The sequence below is a fragment of the Sinocyclocheilus rhinocerous genome, unplaced genomic scaffold (assembly GCF_001515625.1).
Source record: "Sinocyclocheilus rhinocerous isolate Xijiao unplaced genomic scaffold, SAMN03320098_v1.1 scaffold1156, whole genome shotgun sequence".
Taxonomy (NCBI): domain Eukaryota; kingdom Metazoa; phylum Chordata; class Actinopteri; order Cypriniformes; family Cyprinidae; genus Sinocyclocheilus; species Sinocyclocheilus rhinocerous.
In genome coordinates, this window is record NW_015630041.1 from 1,427,083 (window position 1) to 1,439,053 (window position 11,971).

General features: G+C 39.2%; 1 protein-coding gene across 1 annotated transcript; it reads right to left on the reverse strand.

The window, feature by feature from the left end:
• Nucleotides 1-444: 444 nt before the first annotated feature.
• LOC107739884 (DDB1- and CUL4-associated factor 5-like) lies at nucleotides 445-11,692 on the reverse strand. The gene is made up of 8 exons (XM_016552126.1): nucleotides 11,255-11,692; nucleotides 8,489-8,632; nucleotides 8,225-8,401; nucleotides 7,715-7,844; nucleotides 5,968-6,181; nucleotides 3,954-4,020; nucleotides 3,744-3,871; nucleotides 445-2,197 (listed from the first exon to the last, which is right to left on the reverse strand). The coding sequence occupies exons 1-8, from the start codon at nucleotides 11,460-11,462 to the stop codon at nucleotides 878-880; spliced, it is 2,388 nt and encodes a 795-aa protein (XP_016407612.1). The 5' UTR covers nucleotides 11,463-11,692; the 3' UTR covers nucleotides 445-877.
• Between the last annotated feature and the right edge of the window lie 279 nt (nucleotides 11,693-11,971).

Genomic DNA, 11,971 nt, shown 5'->3' on the forward strand with positions numbered 1-11,971 from the left:
TCAAACCAGATGCCAAACTTTGTGCAGTACTGAGGTAGTGAGCAATGACTTATGGGTACATTTTGTGTCGTTTGAGTATAAACTCTCGCTACAATTTTGAATCTCACTTTAATATTGACGTTTCAACTCCCAATTTAGTAGAATTTGCAAGAGTCTAATAATCAAGCATCTGTAGAGAAAGAGTTTAAGACAACAAGCCCTGTGCTGACCTACAACATTATCATATATGCTCTCATTAATCTTTCACTTGGCCCTTCAAGCCGCTCCATTAGACAGATGGAGAGCAGATACTGATGCATCACCATGGTGACGATTCTCACATCGAAATATCCTAGAACACCCACCCAGAAATTACAGCAGGCTACTTCCTGTTTGATGATGATTAGAATGGTGGACGATGAGGAAGAAGAGACATAACAAGAAGGTTTCTATGGAAACACCGGAACAGAACTTTAATGCAGAACTCAAACAGCTGCTGCTCAATGAGGTTACCATGGAAACACTATTTTCACCCCCTCCCCTTCCCACCCCTGTTCCACTGATACAGACTCGGAACAGCCATCCTTGTATGCTCAAAAAACCGTTTTCTTCTCACAGCCCAAAAGCAAACCAGAGCCCCCAACATAATGGTTACAGGTTCAATGGAACTAAAATGTTATGAAACCAAAAGCACTGCAGTTATTTTTTTCTTGCAATAACATATTAATATCACTAATATCTTTTTTTTTAGTGTCATCACTGTGGTGTGACCCCAGAATGCATGACATCAGGTAAAGAGAAAAAGAGAAGTTGGTTAAAAAAAATGATAAATCATAAGTGTCCAAAGATAAACAACTCAAAAAAGTTTGACTCTGAGTCAGTGAGTTGTGATGTGACATCACAGAGTTTTCGCCCTCTTCTCTGATGGAGAATCCTCCTCGTCTCCTGAGTCCGAACAAGTCCGTTTCCCAGCAACACTGGAGATCTCCCTTCCAAAGGGTTCCCCCTGGGTCCTGGAGTCGCCAGAGTTCTTATTGAGTTCTTTTTCTGTCCCAGAGCATTCTGGGTGTATAGAGTCTGCATGGTTCTCATCTGCATGTGGATGTCCGTTAACCCCAGCCGCTGTAGTGCGACTGCTGAGAGTCATGTTTATTTCCTCCACAGCACTTAACTCTTCCCCGCTAGTTCTCCCTCTCTCTGGTTCCTCCCCAGACTCTGCGAGAAAGCCCGCTCGAGATTTCGCCCTCTCCTCAAGGGTGTCACCACCTGAGAAAGAGGAAGTGAAGCGGCGCCTACATCTGGACTGCATTTGTCTGTCAGATAAGTGCGTGGGACTTGAGCCATGTCCGCTTGGTTTTTCTTTTCCACGATTCCTGAAAGGTCGACCTTCGTCGCCTGAGGATGAAGAGGGTGATGATGGATTATGGATGGAAATGCTGGGATAGTTGGAGGAATCTGTTGCGCCGTGAAGATTGTGGGCGGAGTCTCTTCCTGAAAGGCTCATGTGGCGTCCCCATCTGGCTGCGTTGCGCTGTCGCATCCTACTCCTGCGCAGATCCTCATCGACGCCATCTGTGCTGGAGGAGGAGCTAGAAGATGAGCTGGGGGAGGAGCTAGAACTCAAAGCCATGCCTGCTGAGGAGGCGTGGCTAGAAAGGCTAGAGTTCTCACGTGGACTTGGAGATCTGGGACGGGGCATTGGGTCCAACCAGAACCCAGTGGAATCGGAGTCCTCGTTCACAAGGTCTAGCAGAAACGCAGACGCACGTGGCCTCATCCGGCTCCTCTGCGACCCGCTCCTATCCTGATCGGTCCGCTGGCTCCCAGAGGCATCCGGTCCGGCCAATGAAGATGAAGAGGAGTGGTCAGAGTCGCTGTGATGAGCAGCGGATACATTGGCAGAAGATCGTGGCATAGATTGCATGGCGCGTGTGGACCGTCGAGCTCTCGCGTGCAGCTGTAGAATGGCGCCCTCGCTCAAATCGCTGTCCGAGTCCGAGCTCCACCCCTCAATCTCACGGCGAACCAGCGAGTCGAAGAAAGCCATCATCCGGGGGTCTTCCTGCACTGACTGGTTGATGTAATCATGTGACAGGCCACTTCCGCTGTTCAGGACCAGGCTTATGTATTCCTCATGAGTGTAGAGAGAGCGCGACTTGTCCTCCACCAGGCCTTCCAGATCACCAACACTATCTGGCTGCTGATACGGACTCCATACCTACAGAGAGAGGGAAAGGGAGTGAATTAGGCCCATTCTATAAGGCACAGGTATTTATTTTGCCCAATTTACAAGGAACCTTCTTTCTAAAAATTTCAAGGTGACATATATATATATATAGGGGTATTTACATGTGGTCACATAGCATCCAATTATATATATATATATATATATATATACTGTCAAAGAAAAATATATGCTATATATATATATCTGTTATTATAAAGACATGTTATTTTCAAAATGAGCTATTAAACTGTGATTGTTTTATAGAATTTCTAAAATAAATGAATTTATTCATTTTTAAGAGTTGTTTTATTTCTTACGGTCAATAACTACAACTTTAAATTGTGATTAATCCCATTATTATAATATAAAATGTCATACACTACTGTTTAAAAGTTTAAGAGTAAGTAAAAACAATTGTATTCAGCAAGGAAGCATTAAATGAATCAAAACTGACAGTGAAGACATTTAAAATATTACAAAAGATTTCTATTTCAAATAAATGCTGTTCTTTTAAATATTCTATTCATCAAAGAATCCTGAATTAAAACATTAAGAAATGTTTCTTGAGGATTACAATCAGCATATTAGAATGATTTCTGAAGGATCATGTGACTGAAGACTGGATGGCTGCTGAAAATACAGCTTTGCCATCAGAGGAATAAATTACATTTTAAAATATATTCAAATCCGGGGGTCTTCCTGCACTGACTGGTTGATGTAATCATGTGACAGGCCACTTCCGCTGTTCAGGACCAGGCTTATGTATTCCTCATGAGTGTAGAGAGAGCGCGACTTGTCCTCCACCAGGCCTTCCAGATCACCAACACTATCTGGCTGCTGATACGGACTCCATACCTACAGAGAGAGGGAAAGGGAGTGAATTAGGCCCATTCTATAAGGCACAGGTATTTATTTTGCCCAATTTACAAGGAACCTTCTTTCTAAAAATTTCAAGGTGACATATATATATATATAATTTCTGAAGGATCATGTGACTGAAGACTGGATGGCTGCTGAAAATACAGCTTTGCCATCAGAGGAATAAATTACATTTTAAAATATATTCAAATAGAAAACAGTTATTTTAAACTACAGTATTTCAGCCTTGGTTAGCATCTAAGACTTCATTCAAAAACATAATGAATGAACATCTGAATTAATTTATTTATGTGAAAATCTATTTGAAGTAGAACTATTTTGTAACAATATAAATGTCTTTACTGTTGCTTTTGATCAATTTAATGTGTCCATTTCTTTAATTTCTGTTACTTCTGTTAATTTCTCTTTTTTTTATAAATGTATGTGAGAACCAGAGGTGTCACAAGTGAGACTGGAGAGCTACAGTGTAGGGAAAGATTTTCAGTGAACACCAACTTAAATTGTCAGATAAACTGTATTATAATACACAATCCATTCGGATTACTTTTATAATCATTTAAATCCAATCATCCACCCCCATTCACTTTTATATTATGGAAAAGAGCAGCGTAAACAGTTAGAACGACATAAGGATGTTTGTAAAAGAGTAACAACTAACCTTAATGACCTTCTCCACCCCGGAGGAGCAGATCATGTATGTGTGAGGGTTAAAGCGGACCTGATTCACGATAGACCGATGACCTTTCAGAACCATAAAGGCCCCGTTCACCACTCGACCCGGACCTCCTGTCGAGACAGAGAGAGAATGAGTCCATAAATAAGAACAACATTAGACACGGTTAGTCTGTGTATGAATGACTGTGTTTACCTGCTTCAGGGTCGTTGGGGATTCTCCACATGTAAAGGTTAAAATCATCTGAGCCAGACAAGATGTACTGAAAAGACATAGAAACATATTATTACATACATTCTAACCAATTATTACATACACTCTAACCAATCATGTCACAGTTCTAGAGAAATATGACATGATCTGCACAGAGAAGTTTCTAGATGTATATATATATATATATATAAAAAACACCTTCAGGCTCAATAGCACTACCACACACAAAACATCCACATAAAAGAAAACCTTTTTTAAATAACATACATATATGCTCCTGGTGTGTGTTCTCAGTGTGTGTGCACTTGGATGGGTTAAATGCAGAGCACAATTCCAAGTATGGGACACCACACACACACACACATACACACACACACGCTTAAAGGTTTGGAGATTTTTCTTAAATAATTACTTTAATGATTAAACTGAAAGTGACAGTAAAGGCATTTAAAATGTTACAAAAGATTTCTATTTGATATAAATGCTGTTCTGCAAACTTTCTATTCATCAAAGAATCCTGAATTTTTTTTTTTACCAGTTTCCACAAAAATATTAAGCAGCACAACTGTTTTCAACATCAATAATAATAAGACATGTTTCTTGAGCACCAAATCTGTATATTAAAATGATTTCTGAAGCATCATGTGACACTGAAGACTGGATTAATGCCTGCTGCAAATTCAGCTTTGTCATCAAAGGAATAAATTACATTTTAAAATATATTCAAATAGAAGACAGTTATTTTAAATTGTATTAATAGTTCACAATATTACAGTATTTCAACATTCAGCATCTAAGACTTCATTCAAAAATATTTAAAAAATGTACCCCAAACTTTTAAATGGTAGCGTATTTATAAATAATATAGAATATTAACATTATTTATAACAAAACAATATGTTGTCCCCAAGAGGTTTTCAGACACATTTATCTAATTTCTGAAAACAGTTTTGAGTAACACAAACACAGTGAGCAGTTCAGATGTTAGAGAGGATTTAGGGAGGAGAATCCATCGTTCTGTAGAAGGAGGCGTAAGACAGTCAGACAGAGAGAGCAGAAGCAGCTGGACAAACATACAAAAAAATCCAAACACAGAACCCAAGAGACCGACCAGCACACACACACAAACGCAGGCAGACAGACTGAAGAGCATCTGCTGAGCTTTAGATTCAACACTGATAAAACAAGCTTCTACAAGCCATTCCCTCACTGAGCATACCTGAAAACACACACGCTCAGCATCTACAATCCACTGACACACACGTCCACCAACCCACAAACAGGAATACACACAAACATGTGCACACGTGCACACACAAAAGCCTCTTCTGCACAATCAGTGATCAGTCACATACACACACTTTTATATTACCCATCACCAGACATATTAAAGGGACTGGTTAAGTTAGTCATAAGTTAATAATTTGTTCACTCTACATTTTTCAGATAGCCAAATAGATAAAAACAGATTAGGTTTATTAGAGATGGGTCATTTAGAGATTTAGTTAATTCTGTTCTGCTTTATCTAGCTGTCTAGTCTGAATAAAAGAATTGAATCCCTAAGAAACCAGTGTGACCTGCATCTGATGGACAAGACCTTAAACCAGAATAAATATGCTGATGCACTCAGGAATTAAACATAAAAGAAATATATAACACTTTTAAAAATATGATTGTCACACAGGGCTATGACATAATCTCAGTAGCCAGAGTCAAATCAGCAGCCTAATAAAAGCAGTTTTATTCTACATGGAACAGGTCGTCTTATGGTGGCTGCTGTTGAGATCACTTGACAAGCTTAGTACAACTTCCTTTCCATCTTGGGTACCTTCCTATTATCAGAAAATTAGTAATTGGTGAAACATCTACTATAATATAACAAAAACATTTGCGATTTGTTGGTAGAGTTTGAGGTTTGGTAAGATTTTCTAATGTGAAATTTGAAAGAAGTCTCTTATGCTATATATATGGGTTTTGAGCATCCTGTTTATCTAACCTGATCATGGTCTCCAGCAAAACAGCAACTCTTCATAGTACAGGAGTTGAAGTAGCCCTGGTGATCAAACTGGAAGCTGGGCAGACGAGAGTGGAGCTCGTACAGGACGGGAGGCAGACGCCTGCGCAGAGCCAGCAGGTGCGTCCCCATGCTGTTAAAGCGCACACTCATGGCACTCTGAAGAGACAAACTCCCTCCGTACCTTAACAGAGAACTACAGCACAGAGAGAGAGAGAGACATCAACCACAGAGGAAAGCAGGTTATTATAAAAGATCATCATTCAGATTTGTGTTATTTCAGGAGATCATGTTTACAGTGACCAAACACAAGCTCTGCTGTCCCCTGCTGGTCTCAGGCAGTACAGCAGACAGCTATGATGATAAAGCTGGCCTTGTCAGCTTGATTGCAGTCCATATTTTGGACCGGAGCAAGTGTTCAAGCTTTTACTGGACATAGTTCAGCAACCCTTGTTTTGCCTGCTTAGCTGTGCATATAAGCACAGTTCTCTAACTCTTGATGCTGATTAACCAATTGCAGCCAGACATACTTGCATAATGACACTAAACTGTTTATTTGAACAATGTCCATTGCAGCTAACTGTCCTACTTCCATATTCCTCATGGCCCTCTGCCGTCTCTTTTTTCACACAAAATAAAAAAAACTTAACTCAAATTAATATTTCATGTCCATTTATTTACATATTTGGTAAGTAGCTGTGCAATCACCAGGAAAAAGTACAGTTAACAGGCTAGCACCTCAAAAGTTTTTGAAAGTGTAATATTATTACAAATTTAAATATCTATTTACACCAGGGGTTGCCATCTTCGGTTCTGTACAGCCACAGTCCTGCAGAGTTTTACTCCAACCTTGATAAAAACTCACCTGCCTACAGCTTTCTAGTAATCCTTAGACCTTGATTAGCTTGTTCAGGTGTTTGATTAGGGTTGGACGAAACTCTGCAGGACTGTAGTTGGCCACCCCTGATTTACATACTATTTCTATATTTTAATATATTTTATCATGTCATTTCTTCCGGTAATGACAGCCATTACTCCAGTCTTCAGTGTCAAACGATTCTTCAGAAATCATTCTAATATGATGATTTAGTGCTCAAGATTTTTCTTCTTATTATTATTATCAATTTTGTGCTGTTGCTATGCTGTGCTGCTTAATATTTTAGTAGAAACTGTAACATATTGTTCTGGATTCTTTGATGAATAGAAAGTTCAATAGAACAGAATTGATTTAAAATCCTTATAGAAATCTTTTCTTTTTTAACATTATAGAAGTCTTTACTGTCACTTTTGATCCACTGAATGCATCCTTGCTGAATAAAAGTATTGATTTCTTTGTATAAAAAAACCTTCTAAACAGTAGTTCATTTATGCAAATATAAATCACTATAGACTAATTACTGTCAAAAATATAAGCTGTCAAATCACTGAAATGTTATTTCTTAGTGTTCAAATTCGAAACTGATACCCTAAAATCAAATGCATTTTTAGGGTATATTTTAAATATTTTTATATTAATAACACAGTATTAAGGGTGATTCATGAAATTACAAGTGAAAGTGCTGAGATCTGATAATTACACTGAAAAATGTTTAGCCGCTCTCTCAATCCCTCTCAAACTTTCTTTTGATAATGTCTTTTGGCCTTTGAAAGAAAAAAGTTAAAGTGTGATAGAAGTGAGATAGATTGTGATACAATGTGTGTGCTTTTTTCGGACAGATCTCCATCTCACCTGCGGGGTTTGCGGATGTCCCACAGTCCCACCCCCTCTTTAGAGTTTGCAGTGGCCAGCAGACGGGGTTCTACAGGGTTAAACATCACGCTGTGGAACGCTGAGGGGTAGTTGGCCAAGCAGAACGGTTCTAGAACATAACAGAATTAGAGTGTGAAAAGAAAAAAAATTAGAGATGAAACAGAGGTTCTAGAACACATGAAAAATACTGAAAATGCATCACGGTTTCATGAAAATATTAAGCAGCACAACTGGTTTTAACACTGATAATAAGAAGAAATGTTTCTTGAGCAGCAAATTAACATATTAGAATGCCTTCTTTCAAACTGGAGTAATGGTTGCTAAAAATTCAGCATTGCCATAACAGGAATCAATTCTTTTTTTTAATATATTCAAATAGAAAATTGTTCTTTCAAATCACAATAATATTTCAAAAACAAATTACCGACCCCAAACCTTTGAACGATAGAGTCTGTGATTATCCTTTATGTGTCACTTTTGAATGTGTACCTCCATGTGGCGGTTCTCGTGTGTCCCATATGAGAACTCGGCCGTCATCAGAGGAGCTGGCGAAGATGTTATCATTAACAGGACTGACGGACAGACCGTACACAGCGTCGTCATGCAAGAAGACGTTGAGCGTCTCGCCACGTTCTACATCGTGCAGAATCACCTGCTCATCATTTCCTGCAGTGCCAAACAGAAACATTAGACATTTGATCGCCCCTCTGTTTCAGCTGCAGCATCACGAATCTGAGCAGCTGCTTGTTTTACCTCCTGAGAAAACACATTTGTTGGTGCTGTCAAATGCCAGGCAGAAGATGTTGGACAGGTGCTCCCCCTTCAACTTGATCGGTTTGGCTCGTGAGTGTATTGCTTTCTCCATGTGCCACAGCAGCACCCTGCGGTCATCTCCACCTACAACAGAAGACAGATTAATAGATTCACCAGAGAAATGTTTCGACATCCCTCTCTTGAGGGTATGAATGTAAGGTTATATGCACACAATCTGGCAGTTTTACAGACACCAAGGAAGAGTTTGGGAGGCTTGTTCTCAACAGCAGTTCAGAAATTCATGGTCATGATAACAAAAACATCATATAGCCCTCTCATACTCCTGCTCTGATTTAATACAAAAGGTGTTTTATTCTCAGCTATTTTATTTTATATTGTTTGTAAAATAATGCACAGTCTGGAGACTTGCAAAAAGATCTGTGAGTGACAAACTTGAATGGCAAATCTGCTCTATGAATTATGTCCATAAATACAATTCTTGGGCCAACTGGACAACACACATTTATATCTAATGAAATAAATGTAGATGACTGCCTGCCTTGTGTTGCAGCAGTGACATGTTTCCAGACACCATTTTAAGCAGAGGTGCCCAAACTCGGTCCTGGAGGGCCGGTGTCCTGCAGAGTTTAGCTCCAACTTGCCTTAACACACCTGCTGGGAAGTTTCTAGCATGCCTATAAGAGCTTGATTAGCTGGTTCAGGTGTGTTTAATTGGGGTTGGAGCTAAACTCTGCAGGACACCGGCCCTCCAGGACAGAGTTTGGGCACCCCTGATTTTAAGGATATGCAGGAAATCTGAAGACACAAACATTACCTTTAACTGACCACAAACATTACCATTCAAACGTTTGGGTTCAATAACAATTTTTTAAAAGAAATTAATACTTTTATTCAGTAAGGCTGCATTAAACTGATAGAAACTGACAGTAACAACATTTACAATGTTACAAAAGATTTCTATTTCAAATAAATGCTGTTCTTTTAAACATTCAATTCATCAAAGGATCCTGAAATAAGCAGTATCACCGTTTCCAAAAAACATAAAACAGCACAACTGTTTTTAACATTGATATATAATAATACAAATGTTTCTTGAGCACCAAATCAGCATATTAGAATGATTTCTGAAGGATCATTTGACACTGAAGACTGGAGAAAATTTAGCTTATCATCACAGTAATAAAATGTTAAAAATATTCAATTAGAAAATTTCACAATATTACTGTTTTTTGAATGCAGACTTGGTGAGCATAAGAGATTTCTTTCAAAAACATTAAACAATTCTTACCAACCCCAAACTCATGAATAGTAGTCTATTATCGTGAAACTATACAGATTGACATGTTTTATTTAAATAGGTGGATTTCCACTAGAGCACCTGTTGCCATGCAAATATGAAAAAACAGCTTCCTACTGCTATTTTATGCCATATCTCTTGTGCAAAATGAAACTGAAATTTCGGGGTTTTGCAATTAGTTTCACAGTGAAACTAAGTGCAAGTTCATCTACATTTTTCTGTACAAAACCTGTGTAAATGGCAAAAAAACAAAACCATTCTCTCTTCAAAATCTTCTCTCAGTGTTTTGAACCCATGGACTTTACATGACTTTTCTAGTCATTACTGGAGTTACAAATATTTTAAACAGAATGCAGTTAGAAAGGGTACATTCTAGCTGATAAAATACAAGGATTTCTAGAAAACGTTTCCCGGCCTTGAAACCACAATTTTAAAATTGTCTGATATTTCCTGGTTTCCATGAGCACGGAAACTCTCTGGAACTCTGCGCATTCACCACACCGTATATGCCAAATGTAAAAACTGAAAATATGCAAGTGCAAAAACATACAAAAGACATTCAAAAGCAGGAATGAAAATGAGAAGCCAAAAGAATCAGTAACAGCTGCAACCTATTAATGAGTCAGCAAGAAAAAGAGTCCGGCAAAAACTGTGGAGGCCCTTCTACAGTGTGAACCACATACAATATACATTAAAGGTGCATTCAGTTTGTTTTGTTTAGGATTATCCGGCACCTATTCTTACTAATAGTACCAGTGGAAAGGATTTCATACTGACACCTATCAGCCTGGATGGATGAAGTTTGTTAAGAAGTTAATGAACATTTTTGGATGCAATTCTAACAAGTTTTGTACAATGATCAATCTTTTTTCCAGTGTGGCGACTGTCATATATTTGCAGTTAGCGCTTAATGTCTTGCAGTTTATCTATGAACTATGGCATGGTAGATATTTTCTTTATTGTTTATTCTTAGAAGCAACTTAGTAAACTACTAGTAACTTTAGTAAATTGCGTAATAAGGCTGGTCACGTGATGTCAACATGATTACGCCATAAAGGGCGACCCATTTCATGCATGCAGAATAGAAAAAAAAGCTTATTCTAGAAGACTGATCTTCATCTCATGTGGATGTACATTATGTAATCTAATATCATTTTAATGACATTACTCTGGTCGTTGCGTTTCTTTGTGTAAAAACTTTTTTTACTGAGTGCACCTTAACACGTTTATATATACTGACCGAAAGACTGAAACCTCTTCTTTTTTTGGCAATGCCCAGAAAAATAAAACATGCATGCACAATCTGACAAATCGAAGCTGTCAAAGCAATGCTGTCACTGCATGTTTTATTCTGCATGCCTATTCTATACACCGTCAGAGACTCCTGTCTGTCTTTCTCTCGCTGACCCACATTAGAAAGATCAGCGTGCAGAACCGGAGTATCTTACCGGACACCAGCCACTGGCCTCCATTGTTGGAGAACTCGATGGCGTTGACGCAGCCGAAGTGGCCGAGCATGTCCTTCTTATAGAGGCTGGAGCAGCCGGTCAGTCTGCGCCGCTGGAAGTCCTCCTTCAGCCGCGGCTGTCCGCCGATCGTCCTGCGGGAGAGGAACCCGACGGCGCTCCGCATGCCGCAGCCCCGCACCTCCTTCATCTCTCCTCCGGTAAATGAGTCTCACCCCCGCTGCTAGAGTGTCCCGGCCGTCATGGGTTTGAGCTAAGGTATGATTCGGTGGATTCTGGTTCGGCTGGAGAATGTACCGTTACATGTTTGCTCGGTAAAGCATGAAATTGCGCAGCACAAACAGAAGACTGTTTAGAATCCCACCGACCTCCGGCACTTCCTGCTCCGGTGCAAGGGTGATGACGTCATAAGACCGGTGTTTTTTCTGTTCCTGTGAAAAAATGTTCCAGTGGGTGGAGTTTACGTGAATAGTTAGTTCCCCTGTTGTGGGCGTGTCCTTGAAACAACGCGCAAACGAATGGAACTGAAAATATTAGAGCATGCTCCTCAAATCGCTACTTATTTAAAGGGGTCATATGATGCGATTTAAATTTTTCCTTTCTCTTTGGAGTGTTACAAGCTCTTGGTGCATAAAGAAGATCTGTAAAGTTGCAAAGACTAAAGTCTCAAATCCAAAGAGATATTCTTTATAAAATTTA

Coding starts and splice junctions, on each gene's coding strand:
- LOC107739884 (XM_016552126.1), bottom strand. CDS start 11,462: ATGAAGGAGGTGCGGGGCTGCGGCATGCGGAGCGCCGTCGGGTTCCTC. Junction 8,402..8,488: donor CAAATGTGTTTTCTCAGGAG/GTAAAACAAGCA, acceptor TTGGCACTGCAG/GAAATGATGAGCAGGTGATT. Junction 4,021..5,967: donor TTGCTGGAGACCATGATCAG/GTTAGATAAACA, acceptor ATGTCTTTTCAG/TACATCTTGTCTGGCTCAGA.